The sequence below is a fragment of the Hypomesus nipponensis genome, chromosome 23 (genome assembly GCF_054491055.1).
Source record: "Hypomesus nipponensis isolate SF chromosome 23, ASM5449105v1, whole genome shotgun sequence".
Taxonomy (NCBI): domain Eukaryota; kingdom Metazoa; phylum Chordata; class Actinopteri; order Osmeriformes; family Osmeridae; genus Hypomesus; species Hypomesus nipponensis.
Genome location: NC_140383.1, coordinates 25339405 through 25363288, shown reverse-complemented (window position 1 = coordinate 25363288; position 23884 = coordinate 25339405). Strand labels below are relative to the sequence as shown.

At 49.0% G+C, this 23884-nt stretch overlaps 1 protein-coding gene across 5 annotated transcripts; it reads right to left on the bottom strand.

The window, feature by feature from the left end:
* Positions 1 to 1267: 1267 nt before the first annotated feature.
* On the bottom strand, positions 1268 to 19134 carry prpf40a (PRP40 pre-mRNA processing factor 40 homolog A). Of its 5 annotated transcripts, none has more exons than XM_084689050.1 (27): positions 19072 to 19116; positions 18042 to 18122; positions 17753 to 17893; positions 17323 to 17406; positions 15738 to 15753; positions 15627 to 15649; positions 15320 to 15361; positions 15056 to 15166; positions 14778 to 14898; positions 14652 to 14676; positions 11966 to 12190; positions 11728 to 11833; positions 10271 to 10335; positions 9854 to 10018; positions 8795 to 8903; positions 8504 to 8654; positions 7775 to 7908; positions 7369 to 7483; positions 6879 to 6991; positions 6478 to 6594; positions 5983 to 6120; positions 4058 to 4153; positions 3882 to 3968; positions 2810 to 2909; positions 2504 to 2565; positions 2229 to 2384; positions 1268 to 1990 (listed from the first exon to the last, which is right to left on the bottom strand). In XM_084689050.1, exons 1-27 carry the CDS (start codon positions 19072 to 19074, stop codon positions 1901 to 1903), a joined length of 2676 nt encoding a protein of 891 aa, XP_084545176.1. In that variant the 5' UTR covers positions 19075 to 19116; the 3' UTR covers positions 1268 to 1900. The 5 variants fall into 5 exon arrangements, with proteins under 5 accessions (XP_084545176.1, XP_084545177.1, XP_084545178.1 ...); XM_084689051.1 differs by having other exon boundaries at positions 6879 to 6970; XM_084689052.1 differs by lacking the exon at positions 18042 to 18122 and having other exon boundaries at positions 19072 to 19134.
* Positions 19135 to 23884: the final 4750 nt, after the last annotated feature.

Here is a 23884-nt window from a genome sequence, read left to right as displayed (position 1 = left end):
TACATGTCAATTATAAGGTAATATTGATTGACAATTGTGCATTAATTAGTACATGTATTCATTTATTTATGTCTAAATGCATGGATGTGGACATTTATTTATTCATTCATTCATTTTTAAATATGGCAGGTTTGGTCCTCCATACACAGCCGGCAGTTCTCGAATCGATCTCATTGTACTTTGATGGCTACGTCAGTGACCGAGCTTAAGTTTAACCAGGATTCACTGTTTTCAGCGATGCATGTCAGTCCATGTCGAACGTACCTATTATCACATCAAACGTGACGTGCTAAAATGGATGCAGCCATGAAGCCGCCTGGTTTGCTTCAGGGGAAATGTATTTTTAAGAAGCTTCCAAATGGAAACATCGACAAGACTAAGGTTGTTTGCACCTTGTGCTTTGCGGAATTATTTTACTGTACCAGTTCTTCCAGTCTCAAATACCACCTAAAAGCGAAGCATCCCTCAGCTAATGACGAAGATTCCGGGCCAAGCACTGATGTAGCGAAGGGGAAGAGTGGTCGTCAAAGTACGATGTTTGTGTGCAACCGAGGCAAGCCCGTCAGCACAGCTTTATCAGCCAAGCTAGCTAATATAATAAACAGTTAATAAACACAAGTACATCTTATTGAACATAATTTATTTTCATCACCAATTATCATAGTACAACAGCTTTCTCAAGCAGTTTGTGATGCATTTTGGAAATGCATCACAAGACCCTGGTCTAATGCGCCACCTGGCTTGAGAAACCCGTTCTCAAAGACTTTTAGTCTTTATTTGGGTAGCACACATATTGTGAATGCCTTCGGCGGAATTCAAATGACAGTGAGATTAATCTAGATTTAAAAAATTAATCTATGCTCACCACTAGTAATTTTGTATTGAATTTGTCAACCTTTTATGTAGCATCACAGTTTCTGAGATGAAAATATACAGTTTTACTTCAATAATCAATGGCACAATTTACCCCACACCAGGGGCAAGTTGTGCCACAAGACCACTTCTTTTTTCAGAAAGCGATATTTCTTAAATACTATATTTCAGATCCAAAGCGATTGTTCCCAGGGATGCACCACATCCTGAAATATATGTACATATTTTAGTTGGAAGCATTACTGTCGTGGCCTCGCTTTAAAGTACCTAAGTAAAAACTGGCACAACTCACCCCACTCTGCCATACAGCTGGCTTGCCTTATGTCTCCAGTCTAACACTTGTTCATTGGCCAGTGGACTCCCCCCCCAACCACTAAGCTACACAAAGACAATAGTCATGGAAATGTGTTTATTATTACATGCAAGCCTGCTTTTCACAATCGCCCAAAAGAAGAAATACCCAACCAACCCTCATCAGTGGTAAGAGATCATTAAAAAACAGACACCAGTGTGTGGATTCTATACATGTCAGACTAAACTGACACTATTCTATTAATGAAAAGTATACAGATCCTGCATAGTCAGTCAACAACAGGGTGTTGAGATATGTTTTTATTCCAAAATCAAACTATTAGCAATGAAGGAAAAACTAAACATGTACAACTAGAAAAAGACAACACAAAGAACAGGGTGGGATCAGAAGGGCCGCAGGCCTGCTTGTATTCATACACTAGTTATACCAGGTGGCTGCGTGGTGACATGTCAAACAGCCATGTGCGCTCTCCATCTCAGCCCAGCCTCCCCTCCTAATAAACACTAGGCCAGCTGCATCACCTGCAGCTAATGAAGAGTGTGTGTGTGAGAGAGAGTGTAGCATGTATGTGTGCAAGGCTGAGAGGACAAACGCTGAGGGGAATGCATGTAGGATGAGATGGACAGATGAGAGAATTTAAGATAGAGGAAATATGCCAGGAGGGGGAGGCAGGGAGGGGGGTGGGAGCAGGCCGGGTGGGGGGGAAGCGGTGTTTCACGGTGCATCTAGCTGCTCCAGCAGTGTTCTCCTCCTCTTCTCGAGCTCTCCCTCGCTCAGCTCACTGCCTGACGTGTCCCAGCCGCCCTGCAGAGAACAAGACGTCACGACACACCTCACTCCACAATCCTCTGGAAGAGCAGGAACAACTACATCACCAGGTGTTCCGAGAACATCCAGGCCCCAGAATGGTTTAGGTTCTAGCTGTCTTTACTAAAACGGAACATTCTAGAAGTATGGTTTGAATTTTAGGGTTTTCCTTTGACTCTACATTCCCAGCGGCCGAGACCAGGAGTCTGACTCATCCTGCCTCAGAAGGCCCTACCTCCTCCTTGGTAGCTTTCCTTTTGGGAGACTTCTGTTTGGAGTCGGAGCGGCCTTTCCCTCTGGATCTGTCATTCTCTTTCTCCTTCTCCTGCTCCTTCTCCCGCTTGCTGTCCCTGTCTCTCCCCTTCTTCTCTCCCTCAGACTCAGGCGAAGCCTGTGCGAGGGGGTCAGGGTTGTGAACACACACACACACACAGGTGAAGCTGAGTAACTGACCCGGTGACCCTTGACCTTCCTACCCCCTCCGGTCCAGATGGTCATGAGACTACCTACCGACTTGTGTCGCCTCTTCTTTCCCTTCTTCTTGTGCTTCTTGGACTTCTTATAGCTTCTCTCTGCACACAGGAAGGAGGAAGTCAGGTAACGTACCAGAGCTTCTCTCTATCACACACAACCATCAACTACAGTGTATGTGTATGCATGTCCTGTTGTTCCCTGGTAATATATAATTTAAAAAAAAACTTGTGTAAATTGTTTTTGTGCTTGTATGTATAAGTGGTTTGGTGTTTATGCTGCACCAGAACTGCCTTCTGGAGACAAAGTGCTACGGTATTGAGTGCTTCCTGTTTCCTGTCTCACCAGACTCCCCACTGGAAGAGCGCTCAGACAGGGACTTGGACTGGGAGCGTTTCTTCTTCTTGTTGTTGTTGTGGTACTCCTCCTCCTCAGACTCAGAACCCTGTGGAGACAGGGGGGTGGGGGGGTGGGATTAGCGCTATCTACAGGTCAACTGTGAAAAAAACCATACCTGTACCCAGGGCTACAGACTACCTTTTTTTACAAGGAGCACTGTAGCCCCTAACTAAACATTTTAGGGGTACAAACAGAACATTTAGGGGCTTAAATAGACCTGCAATGCGTTACTGATCATTTATTTGAGTTCACAGTAGGGCTGTGCAATATGACCAAAATCTCATATCTTGATATAGATCCTTTTTTACATTTACATTTAGTCATTAGGCAGACGCTGTTATACAGAGCGACTTACAGTAAATGCAGGGACATTCTCCCTGAGGCAAGTAAGTTGAAGTGGGAATCGAACTGGCAACCTTCAGATTACTAGCCCGATGCTCTACCCGCTCAGCCACCCGACTCTCGATAACAACACATATCACGATATGTCACATTTTCTTCAAGTCAATGAATAAATAGTTTATATAAAATTACCATAAAAAAAGACTATGTATTTGAACAATTAAAAAGTACTTACTCATATTTGACTTCTTAATTCTCCAAATGTAATTTAATCTGTGCAACCTCAAAATATATTTGGGAGTTTGGCAGACTACTTATATAATTCACTGGACAGGTTCAAGTGGACAGTGCACCTTTAAGGGCGCGGTGAAGAATGGGACACTGCACCTTTAAGGGTGCAGTGAGGTGTGGGACGCTGAAGGGAGACGTTTGCTGACCTCCCGAACATTTGTGCAAATAACTTGTGACACATTGCCCTGCCTGTACCCAAGTTTACATCAGACTGTCCGATGTATAATATCTTTGACACTGTATGTCACAAATGGCTTCAAAGTTGCCCACACTCAACATACACAACTCAGTCTCTGAGGAATAATTATTCCATTTATGCATTTCCAACCACAACACATTACTCCTCCTGTCCTGTAGGGGGAGACAGGCGTATTGGCCTACTGACCGAGCGAGAACGGGACCTCTTCCTGTGGTGCTTCTTGGACTTCTTTGAGTGCTTCTTGGTCTTGGAGTGATGGTGCTGGCACTCATGCTGTCAGGACAGGACATTGGTTAGATGTGACATAACTTCCCTTCTGTTGTCATAGCGTGATATGTCTGGACTTGGCAGAAGCAGGTTACCTCCAAGACGTGCATGAAGTCTTTAAATATCCTCTTCCTCTCTGACTCCAGAGTGACGTCCTCAAAGGCTGACTCTTTGAGAAATCTCTCTCGGACCTGAATCAAAACACAAATGGTTACAGCTCAGTGGTGGAGCATGGGGATGGGCATAGCTCAGTGGTAGAAAATGTCGATGGGTACAGCTTAGTGGTAGAGCATGGGGATGGGTATAGCTCAGTGGTAGAGCATGGGGATGGGTATAGCTCAGTGGTAGAGCATGGGGATGGGTATAGCTCAGTGGTAGATCGTGGGGATGGGTATAGCTCAGTGGTAGCACATGGGGATGGGTATAGCTCAGTGGTAGATCGTGGGGATGGGTATAGCTCAGTGGTAGAACATGGGGATGGGTATAGCTCAGTGGTAAAACATGGGGATGGGTATAGCTCAGTGGTAGATCATGGGGATGGGTATAGCTCAGTGGTAGAAAATGTCGATGGGTACAGCTTAGTGGTAGAGCATGGGGATGGGTATAGCTCAGTGGTAGAGCATGGGGATGGGTATAGCTCAGTGGTAGAGCATGGGGATGGGTATATCTCAGTGGTAGATCATGGGGATGGGTATAGCTCAGTGGTAGATCGTGGGGATGGGTATAGCTCAGTGGTAGAACATGGGGATGGGTATAGCTCAGTGGTAGATCGTGGGGATGGGTATAGCTCAGTGGTAGAACATGGGGATGGGTATAGCTCAGTGGTAAAACATGGGGATGGGTATAGCTCAGTGGTAGATCATGGGGATGGGTATAGCTCAGTGGTAGAAAATGTCGATGGGTACAGCTTAGTGGTAGAGCATGGGGATGGGTATAGCTCAGTGGTAGAGCATGGGGATGGGTATAGCTCAGTGGTAGAGCATGGGGATGGGTATAGCTCAGTGGTAGATCGTGGGGATGGGTATAGCTCAGTGGTAGAACATGGGGATGGGTATAGCTCAGTGGTAGATCGTGGGGATGGGTATAGCTCAGTGGTAGAACATGGGGATGGGTATAGCTCAGTGGTAAAACATGGGGATGGGTATAGCTCAGTGGTAGATCATGGGGATGGGTATAGCTCAGTGGTAGATCGTGGGGATGGGTATAGCTCAGTGGTAGAACATGGGGATGGGTATAGCTCAGTGGTAGAGCATGGGGATGGGTATAGCTCAGTGGTAGAACATGGGGATGGGTATAGCTCAGTGGTAAAACATGGGGATGGGTATAGCTCAGTGGTAAAACATGGGGATAGCTCAGTGGTAGATCATGGGGATGGGGATAGTTCAGAGCATTTGACTGCTGATCCAGAGGTTGCAGGTTCACGTCTGCTAAATGAAGATGTTACATTAAAACAAACACTCCTAAATATACCAAGGGCCTGTTCCATAAAGGCCACTCAAAGAATTAGGGTTACTATGCGGTTACTATGCGCTCAAAGCCGCATACTCTGCAGCCTCCCATGGCCCCCCTGGGGAAGCTGCTCATACGTCTTCTCCAGATCCACAAACACAGGCTCCCTCCAGATCCACAAACACAGGCTCCCTCCAGATCCACAAACACAGGCTCCCTCCAGAAACCTTGCGAGAGTGAAGATCTGGTCCATTGTTCCAAGTCCATAACAAAACCGTCATTGTTCCTCTTCAATCCGAGGATCAACAAATCGGCCAAACCCCGCACCTTAGAGTAAACTTTACCAAGGAGGCTGAGCAGTGTGATACCCCTGTAGTTGGCACATACTCTCTGGACCCCCTTTTTCCAGTACGACAAACTGACAGAAGCCGGGCTTATTTAGTAAACTCGTTTCATGGAACAGGCTTCTGAACCAGTTTAAGGTTTGCCAAGTTTACCATTCTATGATAATAATTAGGAAGTGACATCACAACACCAGGTGTACGACTAGATCGGAAGTGACAAAAGGTACCGTCTCCCAGGTGGCCTCTGGCTCAAGAGGGGGCGTGGCCTGCTTCAGCATGCTCTTGAATGCTGCCTCCTTCCTCTTCATCTTCCTGGCCTCCTCCTTCTCCCGCTCCCGCTCCCGTGCCTCCGCCTTTTCCAGCAGCTACCAGGGGGACAAATACTGTTATATATATTGCTATGCGAGCCACAGTGGAGGGCTTTACAATGTGTGGCCTCCCAGATGAAGCCAGACGATTCTGGTGTTACTGTGACCCCGCTCTCCTGGCCAGGGTTACTGTGTTACTGTGACCTCGCTCTCCTGGCCAGGGTTACTGTGTTACTGTGACCTCGCTCTCCTGGCCAGGGTTACTGTGTTACTGTGACCCCGCTCTCCTGGCCAGGGTTACTGTGTTACTGTGACCCCGCTCTCCTGGCCAGGGTTACTGTGTTACTGTGACCTCGCTCTCCTGGCCAGGGTTACTGTGTTACTGTGACCCCGCTCTCCGAGCAGCACTCTTACACTGTTGAAGGCCAGCTTGATGTTGCCAGCATCCAGTGTCGTGGCTCTCTTGTCTGAGCTTATAACAGAACCAAAGTCCTCAAATCCAGTATTGACCTCCACCAGGAAGCCCTTGTCCTGCAGCACAGAGAAAGAGAGAGCTTCTTAGGAAGGAAGCCATCTTATTATCCTGCATGTGACAGAGTTGCTACAGAGATTACCAGTGGGCCTCACATAGAAGGGCAAGAGGAAAGGGTTGCCAGACACACACACACACACACACACACACACACACACACACACACACACGTGTCAACTTCCCTGTTAAAGTCCACAACTGAGTTACACACACAAACACTCACAGGAGAATGTTATACAAGCTTTCCCACATGACGCAAACACACACAGCTGTGTGCTCTCACCTTGAGAATGTCCTTAATGATCCTCTTCTCGTCATGGTAACGAGCCTTCAGGTCTTCCACGTAGAACTTGAACAGGTCCAGAGGGGTGGAGCCTGCAGAATAGACACCATAAACTAACATCCGCATGTTATTCAACAGCTGCTCTGGCAACACAAGATTATCTGCACACACACACACACACACACACACACACACACACTAGCTAGACCAGGCCAGGCCCAGACACACTAGCTAGACCAGGCCAGGCCCGGACACACTAGCTAGACCAGACCAGGCCCGGACACACTAGCTAGGCTGCAAGATCATCACTCAGAGAATATGTGCATGCTTCTGCAGGTGTGTGTGTATACACTTGAAGTAACTGTCACTATCAATATGAGTGCACATGCATGCAGGTGTGTTTCTACATTTGTGGCAGTGTCTTTGTTTGTGTTCCATTAGTTTGTACTGTAAGGTGTGTGTGTGTGGTGCATGCATTGGCTGCTCGTACCAGGCTGTCCCAGCATGTTAGAGAAGCGGATGTCAGAGCTGATGGTGGGGTACATCTCCATCCAGGCAGACATGGAGTGCAGCTGACCGTGTTCATGGAGCTCATCTAGAAACTTCTGTTCAGACACACACATTACTGCTGTTCAGACACACACACACAATACAAAACTGGACTTTCTGATCAGAGAATGTATGGGGCAGATGTCAGATAAGACCATATTGATGTACTTTTTATTCCCTTGACTTCTATTAGTAGTGTTTTTCTCCCTAATCAAACCAGTAGCACCCAGAGTTTGTCTCGACAATGAAGGATGCACTTAAATAAAATGCATGATCAATATTATTATCAACATTGATAAGTACTTCCCAAGGGTAAATGAGGGTGATAAATCAGTAACTAAAATGACCTGGAAAGACTGGCGGTTCTTGCGCTGACGTCTCCTCTCTCTCAGCAGAGACTTCTGCTTGTCATCCTCCTCCTCCTTCTCAAGAGCACGGATGTGCTCCTCAAAACAGATCAGAGCATCCTCCTTGTCCATGTCTACAAGGAGGGAGGAGGGGAGAGCAGAGGGGGAGGGAGGAGAGGAGAAGGAGGAGAGGGAGGAGAAGAAGGAGAGGAGAGGGAGGAGAAGAAGGAGAGGGAGGAGAGGAGAAGAAGGAGAAGGGGAGAGGGGGAGGGAGGAGAGGAGAGGGAGGAGAAGAGGAGGGAGGAGAAGAAGGAGAGGAGAAGGGGAGGGAGGAGAGGAGAGGGAGGAGAAGAAGGAGAGGATAAGGAGGAGAGGAGAGGGGGAGGGAGGAGATGAGAGGAGGAGGAGGGGAGAAGGAGGAGAGGAAGGAGAGGAGAGGGTGGAGAGGAGAGGGAGGAGGAAAGAGAGACAGAAGGATAAAGGGAGGGGGATGGAGGAGGGCGTTAGAGACAGTGGATGGGAAGACATTCATCCAGTAACACAAACATAATACACACTTTAATACACATTCATAAAGACACAATCACAACAACAGGCACTTTCCTCTGAGATAAACACACACACACACACACACAGGCACTAACAAGGATGTGACTGAGTGGTGGGGAATGTGTGTGAGAGGTGTGTGTGAGTGTGTGTGAGGTGTGTGTGAAGTGTGTGTGAGCGCACTCTGTAGCTCCTCATCCTCTGCGAACGTGGGGTTGTCCAGCAGGTACTGCTGTGCCTCAGACCACGTGGTACGGTACGTCACATTGGCCATGTTGTCCAGGATGTTCTTCAGGGCCTCCCAGTTTCTCTTCCGCAGCTGCTTGGCTTGTTCCTGGAGACATCAAAATGGGAACAAGTGTGAGTGTGTGTTTGTAAGTGCCAGAATGGAGGGTTATGGTCAGGGTGGAGGGTTATGGTCAGGGTGGAGGGTTATGGTCAGGGTGGAGGGCTAAAGGTGGTAGGTAGGCTAACCTTCTCTTTCTTAGCCAGGTAGAACAGGACGTCTTCATAGATCTCCAGTCTGTCCCTCTCTGGAACACAACTCCACACCTCCTGATCCCCAAACATCTGCTCCGCTTTCCTGGGTCGAGCATCACACACACACACACACACACACATTAAAGTGGAGCTGAGTGACACCCTTTGTGCAGCAATTATATTTCCCTCCACAAGAGAGCAGTATGATACCAGGCACTAATGAAAGTATCTAAACAGTCCCTCTCTCTCAGCACCAACAGGGGGTGTGAGCTGGTGGTTCCAGTAGAAGGCAGTGGCAGCAGGGCTTGAGCAGACCATTGTGGAACTGCAGGTGGACAGCAGGAGCCAGACGACCTTGCTGCCTCTCTCCAGCTGCCCAGCCTGTGACGTCACTCACCCTGTCACCGCCACCACGCCGGCCAAACTGGCCTGTGGTCAAGGTTGACAGTGGATTTGCGTCCCCTGTGGAGGTGTCAGTGACTCACACAAGCCCCGCACAACCCAGATGCCACTTGCAGGAAGTGAACTTGTTTGGGATGAAACTGACATTCTGTTCTGCTTTCAAACCCGTTTCTTAACAGGGAAAGCAAAGGCCCTAAGCTATTCTAACTACCTGGGTTGGTGAAGAACCACTGGAAGCATGTAGACTACTTCCAGTGGAAATGCTCAGTGTGAAGACAGGCCACATCACAGTGTGAGGTGCATTAAGGGACCGCTCCTTTATGAAAAGGCATCATAATGTCAGAACCAACATCAATGACAGAATCCATCGTGCTATTAACCAGAGCCACGAGGGCACCCCATGAACTAACAACATCCAGTAGCATTCACCCTAACCAGGTTATTTAACCCAGGAGTGGTTAGGGTTAACCTAACCCTAACCCACCAGGTCATGTAACAAAGAAGTGCAACCTGCAGAGTTTGGGATGCAAACCCACGATACAAAGTCCACACTGAGGGAGGAGCTGCCCATCCAGGGGCTAAGGGGGATTCAAACCCACATCTAGGTGACTCCAGGAATAACATGTTGTCATGGTATCAGGAGCCACATACTTGTATCTGGTGGTGGAGGTCATCTTGTCATGGTTCTCCAAGAACCTCTGGTAGGTTTCCTTGGATTCCTTGTACTTGATCCTGGCCTCTTCCTTCTCCTCCTTCTCTGTTTGGACCTTGTAGGCATTGAACGCCTGCTTCTTCTCACTCAGCTTGGGCAGGGCACTGCAGACACACACACCACAGTAGCTTGTTAAGGTTGTCTGATCTGGTATGTATGATGATCAGGAGACTGAGAAGCTGGCTGACATTTATAGTTCACTGTGCCGAGTTTTTAAACAAGACCTGGCTCAGTTCCACACATCAGTGACTTTAAAGTTACATTTGCTTCACAAACAGCACTGTCCACACGGCCAATCAGCCCAGCTCGGCTGTGTTCACACGGCCAATGACTGGACCGATGAGGGTCGGGCATACCTGTAACGGGGGTCGTTGATGATGGTTTTCATGGCCTGCTCCCATGATGCATTAGACGAGACACCCTGTGAAAAACAGAAGGATGAAGATGAGGGATGAAGGACACTCAACCCTCATCTCTCTGATGACCACCTGTAAAGCAGCCACATGACTGGACGTCCCACTCAACCCTTGTCAACACCAACATCTGCAGCTTTCCAACCCTACTCCTGTAGGTGATCTGGTTCTGATATGTAGGGGCGGGGCAGGCATGGAGGTGGGCAGGCATGGAGGTGGGCAGGCATACGCTCCCATGTTACCTCGCTCCTCATCTCTCTCCACTGGCTACCCATCACGGCCCGTATCAGATTCAAGACCCTGGTACTGACCTTCCAAGTGGTGAACGGGACTGCACCCGACTACATCAAGTTTCATCCAGCCCCCCTCGCCTTCATCCAGCCCCCCCTCGCCTTCATCCAGCCCCCCCTCGCCTTCATCCAGCCCCCCCTCGCCTACATCCAGCCCACCCTCGCCTTCATCCAGCCCACCCTCGCCTTCATCCAGCCCCCCCTCGCGTCATCCAAGCCCCCCCCCGCCTTCATCCGGCAACGCTAATCATAAAGACAGAGCCATTAAGATCTCGTAGGCAAATAGCGAGCAATCTCAAAGGAGGGCTTTGTGCACCAAATTAAAAAGACCTAAATATAGACCCAGTGAGCCACCTTGCACAGACAGACACACACCATGTGCACGTGTGTGCGCACACACACAGGGAGCTGAGACTTAGCAATCATGCTAAGACCTCCGAGTGCTCTGGAGAGAAGTTGATTAAATACACCCGTGAGCACACACACACACACACACACACACAATACTGGGAAGCGTTTGGAACCTAAGTATAGTATAGGCGGGGGGGAAGCCATACTGTGAGAGCTCCTAACCAGGCGTTTTCCACAGTAGTGGAGGTGTGATCAGTGTTGCTGCCTAGGGAAGCACTCAGCACAACACACATAAAGTCTGGGTGGAGGAAGAGTGCCTCACAGCATCATAAACACCCTTCTGAACAAGCCACACCAGACAGGTGGGGTTGTAATGAGGTGAAATGAAGTACGATCCCTCAGAACAACATTTTCTCTAACCAATAACAACATGTCGTCCGGACAATATGAACAAAAACAACCTGTTATTAATCAGCCAGGACACGTCTGACAGACAGGACTCTGACACTACCCGCTCATGTCAGCTGTACAGCAGTCTTAGGGTCAGAACCCTAGACCCAGCAGTGGGTGGGGTCAGAACCCTAGACCCAGCAGTGGGTGGGGTCAGAACCCTAGACCCAGCAGTGGGTGGGGTCAGAACCCTAGACCCAGCAGTGGGTGGGGTCAGAACCCTAGACCCAGCAGTGGGTGGGGTCAGAACCCTAGACCCAGCAGTGGGTGGGGTCAGAACCCTAGACCCAGCAGTTGGCGGGTCTTCACCTTCTCTTTCAGGAGCTCTTTGAAGGCCTGCTTGGCCTCCTCCTTGGTGTTCCACTTGTAAGTCTTCTTCTGGATCTCTGGACGATCCTCCTTGGAGCCCTCAGTGCTGAACACCATAGGCAAGACAGGCAGGCAGAAAGACAGTAGGCAGACAGAGTCAGAGGGAGAGAGAGAGACAGTCAGTGAGACAGAGTCAAGAGTGTGTGTGTGTGCCCCAGCACGGGTGGTCTCTTCTTACCTGGCAGGAAGCTCTGTTGGGGCAGTGCTCTCTGTGGAAGCTGGGGGGGCCTCGGTGCTGCCCTCGCCCCCCTGAACTGCCCCCTGGGTCAGGTGCTCCTCCACCACGGGCAGGGCCACGCTCACCACCACGCTCTCCGCCTCCATCATAGTTGCCATGGCGGCGGCGGCGTGAGCTTGCAGGACAGGTGTGGGGAGGGTGCCAGGGGCGGGGACGTCTGCAGTCCTACAGAGGGGACACGAGGAGGAGGGGACACAGGAGGAGGAGGAGACACGAGGAGGAGGAGGAGGGGACACACAGGAGGAGGAGACACGAGGAGGAGGAGGGGACACGAGGAGGAGGAGGGGACACAAGGAGGGGGGGGGAACAGGGGGGAAAACAGGAGGAGGACACAGGAGGAGGAGGAGACACGAGGAGGAGGAGACACGAGGAGGAGGAGGGGACACACAGGAGGAGGAGACACAAGGAGGAGGGGGACACACAAGGAGGGGGGGGAACAGGGGGGAGGGGGACACGAGGAGGAGGGGGACACAGGAGGAGGAGGGGGACACGAGGAGGAGGAGGAGGAGGGGACACGAGGAGGAGGGGGACACACAAGGAGGGGGGGGAACAGGGGGGGAGGGGGACACGAGGAGGAGGGGGACACAGGAGGAGGAGGGGGACACGAGGAGGAGGAGGAGGAGGGGACACGAGGAGGAGGAGGAGGGGACACGAGGAGGAGGAGGAGGGGACACGAGGAGGAGGAGGAGGGGACACGAGGAGGAGGAGGAGGGGACACGAGGAGGAGGGGACACAGGAGGAGGAGGAGGGGACACGAGGAGGAGGAGGAGGGGGACACAGGAGGAGGAGGAGGGGACACGAGGAGGAGGGGACACGAGGAGGAGGGGACACGAGGAGGAGGAGGAGGGGACACGAGGAGGAGGAGGAGGAGGGGACACGAGGAGGAGGAGGAGGAGGGGACACGAGGAGGAGGAGGAGGAGGGGACACGAGGAGGAGGAGGAGGGGACACGAGGAGGAGGAGGAGGGGACACGAGGAGGAGGAGGAGGGGACACAGGAGGAGGAGGAGGGGGACACAGGAGGAGGAGGAGGGGACACGAGGAGGTGGAGGAGGGGACACAGGAGGAGGAGGAGGGGACACAAGGAGGAGGAGGAGGGGACACAGGAGGAGGAGGAGGAGGGGACACAGGAGGAGGAGGAGGAGGGGACACAAGGAGGAGGAGGAGGGGACACAAGGAGGAGGAGGAGGGGACACAAGGAGGAGGAGGAGGGGACACACAGGAGGAGGAGACACAAGGAGGAGGGGGACACACAAGGAGGGGGGGAACAGGGGGAGGGGGACACGAGGAGGAGGGGGACACAGGAGGAGGAGGGGGACACGAGGAGGAGGAGGGGACACGAGGAGGAGGGGGACACACAAGGAGGGGGGGGGAACAGGGGGGAGGGGGACACGAGGAGGAGGGGGACACAGGAGGAGGAGGGGGACACGAGGAGGAGGAGGAGGAGGGGACACGAGGAGGAGGAGGAGGGGACACGAGGAGGAGGAGGAGGGGACACGAGGAGGAGGAGGAGGGGACACGAGGAGGAGGGGACACAGGAGGAGGAGGAGGGGACACGAGGAGGAGGAGGAGGGGGACACAGGAGGAGGAGGAGGGGACACGAGGAGGAGGGGACACGAGGAGGAGGGGACACGAGGAGGAGGAGGAGGGGACACGAGGAGGAGGAGGAGGAGGGGACACGAGGAGGAGGAGGAGGAGGGGACACGAGGAGGAGGAGGAGGAGGGGACACGAGGAGGAGGAGGAGGGGACACGAGGAGGAGGAGGAGGGGACACGAGGAGGAGGAGGAGGGGACACAGGAGGAGGAGGAGGGGGACACAGGAGGAGGAGGAGGGGACACGAGGAGGAGGAGGAGGGGACACAGGAGGAGGAGGAGGGGACACAAGGAGGAGGAGGAGGGGACACAGGAGGAGGAGGAGGAGGGGACACAGGAGGAGGAGGAGGAGGGGACACAAGGAGGAGGAGGAGGGGACACAAGGAGGAGGAGGAGGGGACACAAGGAGAAGGAGGAGGGGACACAAGGAGGAGGAGGAGGGGACACAGGAGGAGGAGGGGACACAGGAGGAGGAGGGGACACGAGGAGGAGGAGGAGGGGAAACAGGAGGAGGAGGAGGGGACACGAGGAGGAGGAGGAGGGGGACACAGGAGGAGGAGTGAGAGACAGGAGAAAGAGGGGGAGACATATTTCTCTTTTTATACGTTCCACGTAGCTGCTGTTTGCCGTGTCATCAGAATCCCACCTCTCAGAATGACCTTGTGTTGTACTGCAGCAATGGACAAATAAATACAAACAGCAAACTACAGATGCTCTGGGTATTAAACATGATAAGTGCTTAGGTGTCTACCTTCAGTCATTGTATTAACAGCACAAGCCTCTGCTTTGAATCTCAGTATTAGTTATAACACAAGGCCTGTATTTTCAATCGACACTACCCAAACTGAAGCCAGCATTTTATTTCAAAGAGAGGCAGGCCTCGGACAGACAGATGTAAAAGAGATACGTTTAGACAGGATGACACGGTCATTTGTTTTGCCATAATGATAATAAGATCAATTTTCAGAGTAATAGTGAGTAAATGTCCATCCTTGCAGACCGCAGAACACTTGGAGGGGGAGAGAAACTACTCACCCATTCTCCTCGGCTTTGATCATGGCTAAAAGAAAGCAGAGAGATGGATGTTAAAACAGGCAAGCAGGTACTCCCCCAGTGGAGGGGCACAGAGAGGGGGGGGGGTGAGCCGCTGCCCTGACTTACCCTCCAGATCCTCCAGATCCTTGGGCTTGGTCCATCTGGACTCCTTGGTCTGGGAGTTATAGAAGTATGGTTTCCCCGTGTCAGACTTGTACTCCTTCCACGGACATTTTGACAACATTTGCTAGAAACACAAAAACATGTCAGAAAACTGGCGAGAGAGAAATGGAGAAAAAGAAAGCAATGGAGTGAGAGAGAAATAGAAGAGAGAGAGAGAGAGAAGAGAGAGAGAGAGCTACAAGAGGTTCTGAGGGTTAGGAGTGAGGGGAGCACCATCATACTTCTGCAGGAGACTTGAGGTCGTCTGGCTTCTCCCAGGTGGACTGCTTGGTCTCTGTGTTGTAGAAATAGGTTTTCCCATCCAGAGACTTGTGCTCTGTCCACAGGGACTTCTACAGAACACAATACCAGGCCTTAATGACAAGTCTCCACAACAGACACATGGATGGCAAGCAGCAAAATGGAGGAGGATTTCCAGGGGAAATCACTGGCAGCTTTCAAAGCTTCTGAGAACAGAAAGGTGGAAGGAGGGGGGAGGTTCTCACCTTCTTGGGCTGGTCATCCTGGGGAGAGCCATTAGCTGTACCCTGAACAAAACAACGGTCAATTAGACTGGGCTGATTATTGACACATCTTTGTAGAGGGAGGGAATGGAAGCAATATAAAATTGAATCTGCTGTGTGACATGCATATCTAACACTCCAGTCAGCCCTGACACACACACGCATAAAACGTATGCAGTATATGTTTTATATAACATAAGTTAGACAAAACACCTTTGTGTGTTAAAGATTGAATGTGTTAATGTAATGCCACTGATGACCATGACACACACATCCAAGCTGTACTCACCACTGTTCCTGATGGAGTGGTGGCTGGCAGGAAAAACACAGGTTAGTCATTAAAACATTGACAGGATCAACGATTTGCCCCAATTAGTAATAGTGTGTGAAAAGGTCTTACCAGTGTCCACTCCAGGCTGCAGAGAAAACACAAGCATGAGTCAAACCAGGCTTCAAAAACAGAAGAACAGTTTGCTCTACAGCACCATCCTTACATAAGGTTTCTGAAGACAATATTAACAGAGGTAGTTCATTGTTCAGCAAACTCAGAGACATGGCTGACTACTGTGACATGTGTGAAGCTGACAGGACTCATTAAGACAAGCAGACTGCCTCCCTCCAGCTGCATCAACCATCAGGCCTGGGGACACCTCATGTGACAGGTGACAACCTGCTCTGCATCACTACAGCATCTGACTGCTGTCACTAACCAATACTACCTGCTCTGCATCACTACAGCATCTGACTGCTGTCACTAACCAATACTACCTCCTCTGCATCACTGATGCATGTGAGATGGGTATCAGCTAGCTGTGGCTTGGTCTGGAACAGCTACTGCTACGTTCAGGGTGTTAAGGGTGCTGAAGCTAAGGCTGTTGCAGGCAGCAAGATATATTCTGGGCTGCAGTGTGTGAGGCTGGGAGAGAGTGGTGTGTGAGGCTGGGAGAGAGTGGTGTGTGAGGCTGGGAGAGAGTGGTGCGTGAGGCTGGGAGAGAGTGGTGTGTGAGGCTGGGAGAGAGTGGTGCGTGAGGCTGGGAGAGAGTGGTGTGTGAGGCTGGGAGAGAGTGGTGAGTGAGGCTGGGAGAGAGTGGTGCGTGAGGCTGGGAGAGAGTGGTGCGTGAGGCTGGGAGAGAGTGGTGCGTGAGGCTGGGAGAGAGTGGTGCGTGAGGCTGGGAGAGAGTGGTGCGTGAGGCTGGGAGAGAGTGGTGTGTGAGGCTGGGAGAGAGTGGTGCGTGAGGCTGGGAGAGAGTGGTGTGTGAGGCTGGGAGAGAGTGGTGCGTGAGGCTGGGAGAGAGTGGTGTGTGAGGCTGGGAGAGAGTGGTGCGTGAGGCTGGGAGAGAGTGGTGTGTGAGGCTGGGAGAGAGTGGTGTGTGAGGCTGGTAGAGAGTGGTGTGTGAGGCTGGGAGAGAGTGGTGCGTGAGGCTGGGAGAGAGTGGTGTGTGAGGCTGGGAGAGAGTGGTGCGTGAGGCTGGGAGAGAGTGGTGTGTGAGGCTGGGAGAGAGTGGTGTGTGAGGCTGGGAGAGAGTGGTGAGTGAGGCTGGGAGAGAGTGGTGAGTGAGGCTGGGAGAGAGTGGTGTGTGAGGCTGGGAGAGAGTGGTGAGTGAGGCTGGGAGAGAGTGGTGAGTGAGGCTGGGAGAGAGTGGTGTGTGAGGCTGGGAGAGAGTGGTGTGTGAGGCTGGGAGAGAGTGGTGCGTGAGGCTGGGAGAGAGTGGTGTGTGAGGCTGGGAGAGAGTGGTGAGTGAGGCTGGGAGAGAGTGGTGAGTGAGGCTGGGAGAGAGTGGTGTGTGAGGCTGGGAGAGAGTGGTGTGTGAGGCTGGGAGAGAGTGGTGCGTGAGGCTGGGAGACAGTGGTGTGTGAGGCTGGGAGAGAGTGGTGAGTGAGGCTGGGAGAGAGTGGTGAGTGAGGCTGGGAGAGAGTGGTGTGTGAGGCTGGGAGAGAGTGGTGTGTGAGGCTGGGAGAGAGTGGTGCGTGAGGCTAGGAGTTACCGGTCCTGTTGGTTGCATGGCCACCGCGGGCATACGAGGGGGCATAATCATCCCAGCCATCATGGGGGGCATCATACCTGGCATCTGATAAGAGAGAGGATCATTACATATTTATGTGAGGCACTGGCTTGTCTCCCTCACAGTATTAATACCCTGTGTGAGACTGTGACAGCGAGGGAGAAAGTTTACAAACAGAAACACGTAATTAGCACAACCAGGGTTATAATATTTGTTGGTATTTTTATTTTTTACTGGTGACAATCTTTTACTCAAAAACACAGCCCACACTAACAACACTAACACTTCCATCCAGGGCCTGCATCGCTCTATTGGATAAGATCTGCCCTGTTGGGATCAACACAAAAAAGGACTCCAAGCCAACTGGCCAAATGTGGGCTCCCTCACTCCTCGTCCTTCACACGGTGCTTACCTGTCCCATCTGGGGTCCACCCATGGGCATCATCCCTGGGGGCATCATCCCTGGGGGCATGGGGCTCATGCTGGGCGGCCTCTGACCCATGGGGGGCATTCCCATTGGGGGGAAGTGAGGTGGCATTCCTGGTGGTCCCATCTACACACAGCCAATTATAAAAACAGTAAAAGAACAATTGCAACCAATCAGATTCCACAGCTCTGATCCACAACGTGACCCATGTCATGAAGAGAAGCCATAGGGTGCAACACAGAAGAGATGGTGGACTGTTCCAACACCAACTTACAAAAGATGGGGGCATTCCCGAAGGTGGGACACCAGGAAAAGGTGCTGCTTGGCTCGAGCCATTATTAGCATCTGCTGAAGACTGTCATGAACAAGAGACCTCATACAGTTACTCCTAATATACTACTTGTGTCGACTATAACTAGCTAATAACAACATATAGGCCCCAACACGACTGGCCTTGATATTATGTTTAGGATCTCGCGTCACGACATCCTCATTTCAATTCTTGACCAGTAGCTTATGAATGGATATGCAATGAGGCTAGTATTCGCCACTGTAAGTCTATGATTTCCTTAATCCAGATCAAGGCAGGTCCAATATGGTATAAAATTATTGTTTGGATTTTGGAATATCTCGCTATTGCTACTTAACAAGCAGGGATATCATACAAGTCGTAGATTTACACGATTCGCTCTGGACAGGCTAGCAATTTGTCATACCATAGCAGTCCCTAAAACGCTGTTCGCTATTGACAAAAGCAATTCAGTAGCTACTAGCATTCGTTTACCGCGCCAGTCAATGAGATAGCAAGCTCGGAAACGTAACTAGCAAATTAGAAGCTAGCCAGCCAAGTTATTTTAACATGATAGTAGTCACGCTACCAGCCCACAAAAGGCATATGTAAGTATTTAGAGCTAGCTAGGTTATTTCAACATGTTCATAGTTACGCTACCAGCCTACAAAGGCAAGTATACAGAGCTAGCAAAGTTAGCTTCATAGCACGAACATGTTGTGGCTAGCAAACATTAGCTAGCTGGATGAGTAAAGGAAGCTAGCGGCAGCTATCGAACTTTACCAGCTCATGACATGTAGGTATCTTGTTAGCTAGGCTAGTTAGCTATGCTAGCAAGTTAGGCTAGCTAGACCAGTTTGCCGGTAGCTGACGAGATATATTACTTCCGTTTTATTATTTAGTCCTCCGAGATTATAAGAAATGTAAATTATCGTAAACAGTTTAACATGTGCACTAACAATATTGCAGCAACAGCATGTATTGAAACAAAATGCTTAGAATAGACTGAACTCACCATGTTGACTGAGTAGTGAGCGTCCAGGCACGGGCACTCTTCATTAACGAGCGTTCTGATTGGTCTTGGCTTCCCTCGGAATGAAAGATAAGAAGAAGCTGCGTCAAGATTGCGCAGAGTGCATTTTAATCTGAGTTTGGCGTGTTGGTGGCAGCATTGCACAGTGCCCGTGACGCAGTCGATGATTAAAATACCAGTTAAACACACAAATACAGATTATTTCAACGATAGAGAGTGCACAGTGCCCAAGAAAAAATTGTGGTACACACACAGATTACTGGAATTATAGATAGATAGTGCAGTGCCCGTGATGCAGCTGGTAATTGTTCTCAGTGGCTTTGGTACCTATATTTCTCAGATCCCAATTGAAATTCTCTGTCATCTCTGAAGTACTTGTTTTAGTCACTAGTTAAAAAACAATTTCTCATTATTTTAAACAAATTGCCAATGCTCTGGTACATTCATGCAAATTATTATTATAGCCCTTTTTACAAGCAATGTCACAGAGGGCTTCACATACACCCATAGAACTGCCCCTCAACCATTTTAAACCCTCAAGGAAGACAAGGAAAAAATCCTTCTCTCTGGAAACTTTCGGGTTCTGAACTGGTCGCAGTTCCACGCTAGTTCTATAAGACAGCTAATAGCTATAGCTTGTGTCTCACGTATAGGGATAATTTGAAGAGCAGAGCAATTTTCTCTTAATTGTCTACTGTGATTGAACAGCTATCCTTCCTGTGATGAAGTAGCTTTAGCTTTAAAGGTGGTGGGAACATAGCCCAAAATGAGGTAATAAAAGTATACAGTATCTACCCTGTCATGGATCCTTAAATGCCCTCAAGCCTACATGTGTACCATAATGTTGGCAGCACTACAACACTAGGTCACAATGATGATTCAATGACTCTGTAAAGGCTGGTTCTTCAGCTAGTTTTAACAGGTTGTTGGTCAGCGCACAGTCTGTCGTCCATGTTGGGGGACGTATCAGCAGGGGCCTGATGATTTCAGTTTCACAACATCCGAAAAAACAAACAGGTCAAGAAGCACCTCATAATTGTGCAATTTGTTCAGACAGAAAATTAGTTAAATGACCCGATAAATAAATCGATTTCTTTCAAAACATCAAAATCATTTTTGTATGGGTGGGAGGGGTTTGAGCCTTGTGATGTGTGTTGTGATGACTAACCCTAGCCCTAAACCTAACCCTATGGGCGGGAGGGGTTGGATCATTTGTGTTTTGACTCACATTGTAAGAACACGTTGTTCTCCCATGACAGTTAAACTGTTATAAATGACAGAGATCTGGAAGTGAAAACTGCTCCAGCCATGTATGAAGTTAATCATTGTGTTTTGAGGAGCTGAAACAGAACTGTCTCCTCCGTGCTGAAATGTTCAGATCTATTTACTGATGAGTGGTTCGGCTGCCCTATACATTTACTTAACAGGTTGTAGAGACGGTATAAGGTTGAAGGGTTTCTAGGATGAATTGAGTGCAAGGAAGAAAATAGTTTTAAGACTCAGTCGAAAAGATGTGAGGCACTTGTTTCTGTCTTCCCTTTGAAGTAGAGGGAAAATACATGACGAACAGGCTCCTATGCCTTCATGTGTATAAAAGTACATTTCATTGCTTAGTTTCAAGCACTTGGTGACCTTTTGATGTTCCTAGCCCGTAGTGATTTCGAGAGCATGTGAGCACATTGTTGCAAACTGACAGCCTTTTCTATTCCATAAAAGCTTTCAAGAATGATTTTAGTGTCAATTTTCATTTTCTTTCATGTTAGCTGTGGGTCTGGGCCATGATCCCCTGCCATTGCCTCAGGATAATCATCTCACTGTAATGATTCTTGAAATGGTCAGGAGCATGCGGCAGCCCATTGTATACGTTTGTTTACCACACATTCATAATTACTGCCATTCTATGTGCGAATTCTAGCACACGTTTTCAACTCTACGTCTGTCATGTGCCTCATTGATTCACAATACAGTCATGCTGTCAGAGACCCCCAGGTCTTATCCAGTCGATACATTTGGGCCTGCGATTCCCCGTCTGTCCTGCCTCCCAGGCACTGCTCCCTCATCTGACTACCAGCTGTAGCGCTTGCCTGCTGTAGTCCATGTTCATGATGTCAAGTCCTGCATGGTTCCTCACAAGATTATCTGTCCTGTATTGCAAAAGGTAAGTTGTCTTGTAAAAATTCTGTGGTCACAAACATAATTAGCAGTGAACTGAGTGTTTGTTGTTGATTTGCACGTCCCTCATTTGAAATATTGTTGCCTTTTCAATGTTTCAATGTCTGGTGCACTAGGCACAGGAAGATCAGATGGCTGAGTGGTTAAGGAATCGTGCTATTAATCAGAAGGTTGCCGGTTCGATTCCTGGCCATGTCAAATTACGTTGTGTCAGTTCAATCATCGCCTAGCTACAGTGCCATGGATGATGTTGCTTTAAACTATTAAACTAGGGGTGTGTTTGTCTAAAAGCCTGTTGGTCCTGTGGGATAATATTGACCTGTGCCAGTTACAGTTGCACTGATGCACCAAAGCAGGTCATCAGCAATTCAACAATCTGATGACCGAAACATCTTATTCTCTTTGTGTTTTTACCTTGAACTTCATCATTTTTATTTATCTCAGTTGAACCTTTTCCGGTTAAACCAAGAAAATCTAAACTGTTATCAATTATTACCTACTTGTCTGAACAGACTTTTGAACAGCCAAAGAAACCCAAACATGTAAACATATCTGTGATGAAACCAAACTGAAAACTCATGGCTTCAAGTGGAATGTTCCGACCAAGAGACACCATTTTGGTGTCATTGCTTTTTTCAAGTTCTCAATTGCAGAGCTTACACAAAGCTGCTGATTACTGGAAAGCAACAGCTACTTTTAGTCTCTTGTTCTGAAAGTGGGACTGATTTCATGAATATTAATCATAGAAAGTGCATCCCTCCTTTTCACATACCTTTACACATACGCAAGTGATGCATAGAGATTTAACCCTTTCACTGGTGACATGACACTGTCGGCTCTGTGGATCAAAATGTGGTGTTACTGTACAGCACACAAGACCAAATCTCAAAATAAAAATCCCTGAAACAGAGAGCAGAAAATGTTTGTGGCAAATGTTCTTCTTTTTTTTACATGGCTCTGAAAGAAGACTGTTTATAGAGTAGTGCATTCATTCCCGGCGACAGATACATGAGGATGACAGCCTCTGTCAAAAGGAATTACACTCCAATCATTCCTCTCTTCCAAGGGGTACTGTACGGTTGGATTCAGCCCATGAGAATAAAACCCTTCTTTACTGCTGTCTGATGTTCTCTCACCCAACAGGCTAGAGCCATTGTGAATTCTATAATCTATTTTAACATTTGTGGTTAAAAGGTGAAAGCTGTAAGGGTTGCAGACCAATAGACCACTGTGTTGTGACCCTTACAAAGAATGTATGATGATGACTCACTTGTGTGACAGAGTCAAAGGGTTTTAAAGACAGGTTATCACTCAGAGGAGAGAGGAGATGTCACTGTCCCCCTCGTCTGCCGAGGCTGAGTGACTTCCATTTAAAGCAGGAGGTCAGACCCACATTCAGACCTCCAGGGACAGCAACAAAATGGAGCCTGTGTAAAAGTCTGCCATTCAGCTTCCATTATATATGATCATATATCCATTATATGATATATGATTTGTCATGTGAAAAAAAATCAATACACTTGATCTGTTCTGTTCATTCAATCAATCTGTTCATTCAATCAATAATGCATTTTTTGTTTTAGAGCAATAACATGTTAGTTAAGAAAATCCAACACACATCGTATTATGTAGATGTAGCAGAGTTAGCTGTATGCTAGGATGTTTCACCTCATATTAGTTGTATTCTTAATTCCTATGTCTTATTGATAAAACAGGACAGTCATGGTGGTACTGTCCGGTATGACGTACTAAGGAGATTACATGTTCAGAGAAGGCTGAAAGCACTGTTAACGGGAAAGCATTGGTGCATGTAAAATGAGTCCTCATCTAGGTTCACTACGAGGACAGACCTCTAGTCCACCACCCATAAATAGCTGCATGTACACAGATACAGGACAGCAACACAGCTACAGGACAACAACACAGCTACAGGACAACAACACAGCTACAGGACAACAACACAGCTACAGGACAACAACACAGCTACAGGACAACAACACAGCTTCAGGACAACAACACAGCTACAGGACAACAACACAGCTACAGGACAACAACACAGCTACAGGACAACAACAGGAGTAAATAACAACAGCAGGGAGAGGTCAGATGGCTGAGCGGTTAGGGAGTCAGGCTATTTATCCGAAGGGTGCCGGTTCGTTTCAGGCCGTGCCACATGACGTTGTGACCCTGGGCAAGGCACTTCACCCTACTTGCCTCGGGGAGAATGTCCCCGTACTTACAGGACAACAACAGAGATACAGGACAAAAGGGTGAACAAATACCTCTCACTTACAGCTGTAACATTTTTTCAATACTTTCAACAATTTTCCTCAACTCTTAACGCACCAACCGGACAACAACACACCTACAGGACAACAACACACCTACAGGACAACAACACAGCTACAGGACAACAACACAGCTACAGGACAACAACACAGCTACAGGACAACAACACACTCATTGCTTATTCATAGCGGCAGCCACCACAATTAACTCTCACTTACTTTATATATTATTATATTATTTTACTTTTTGATACCCTTAAATCCTTATCTTCATATTTTATATGACTCCCTGTATCTTGTATCGTATATTTTGTATTTTCCATATTTAATTAAAC

Bases quoted from the DNA above. Each gene is read 5' to 3' on its own strand.
- prpf40a (XM_084689050.1), bottom strand. The intron at 4,154-5,982 runs GTACCTTTTGTC...GTTTTGATTCAG, and splicing joins CAGAGGCCACCTGGGAGACG to GTCCGAGAGAGATTTCTCAA. The intron at 2,566-2,809 runs GTGAGACAGGAA...TCCTGTGTGCAG, and splicing joins CTCTTCCAGTGGGGAGTCTG to AGAGAAGCTATAAGAAGTCC.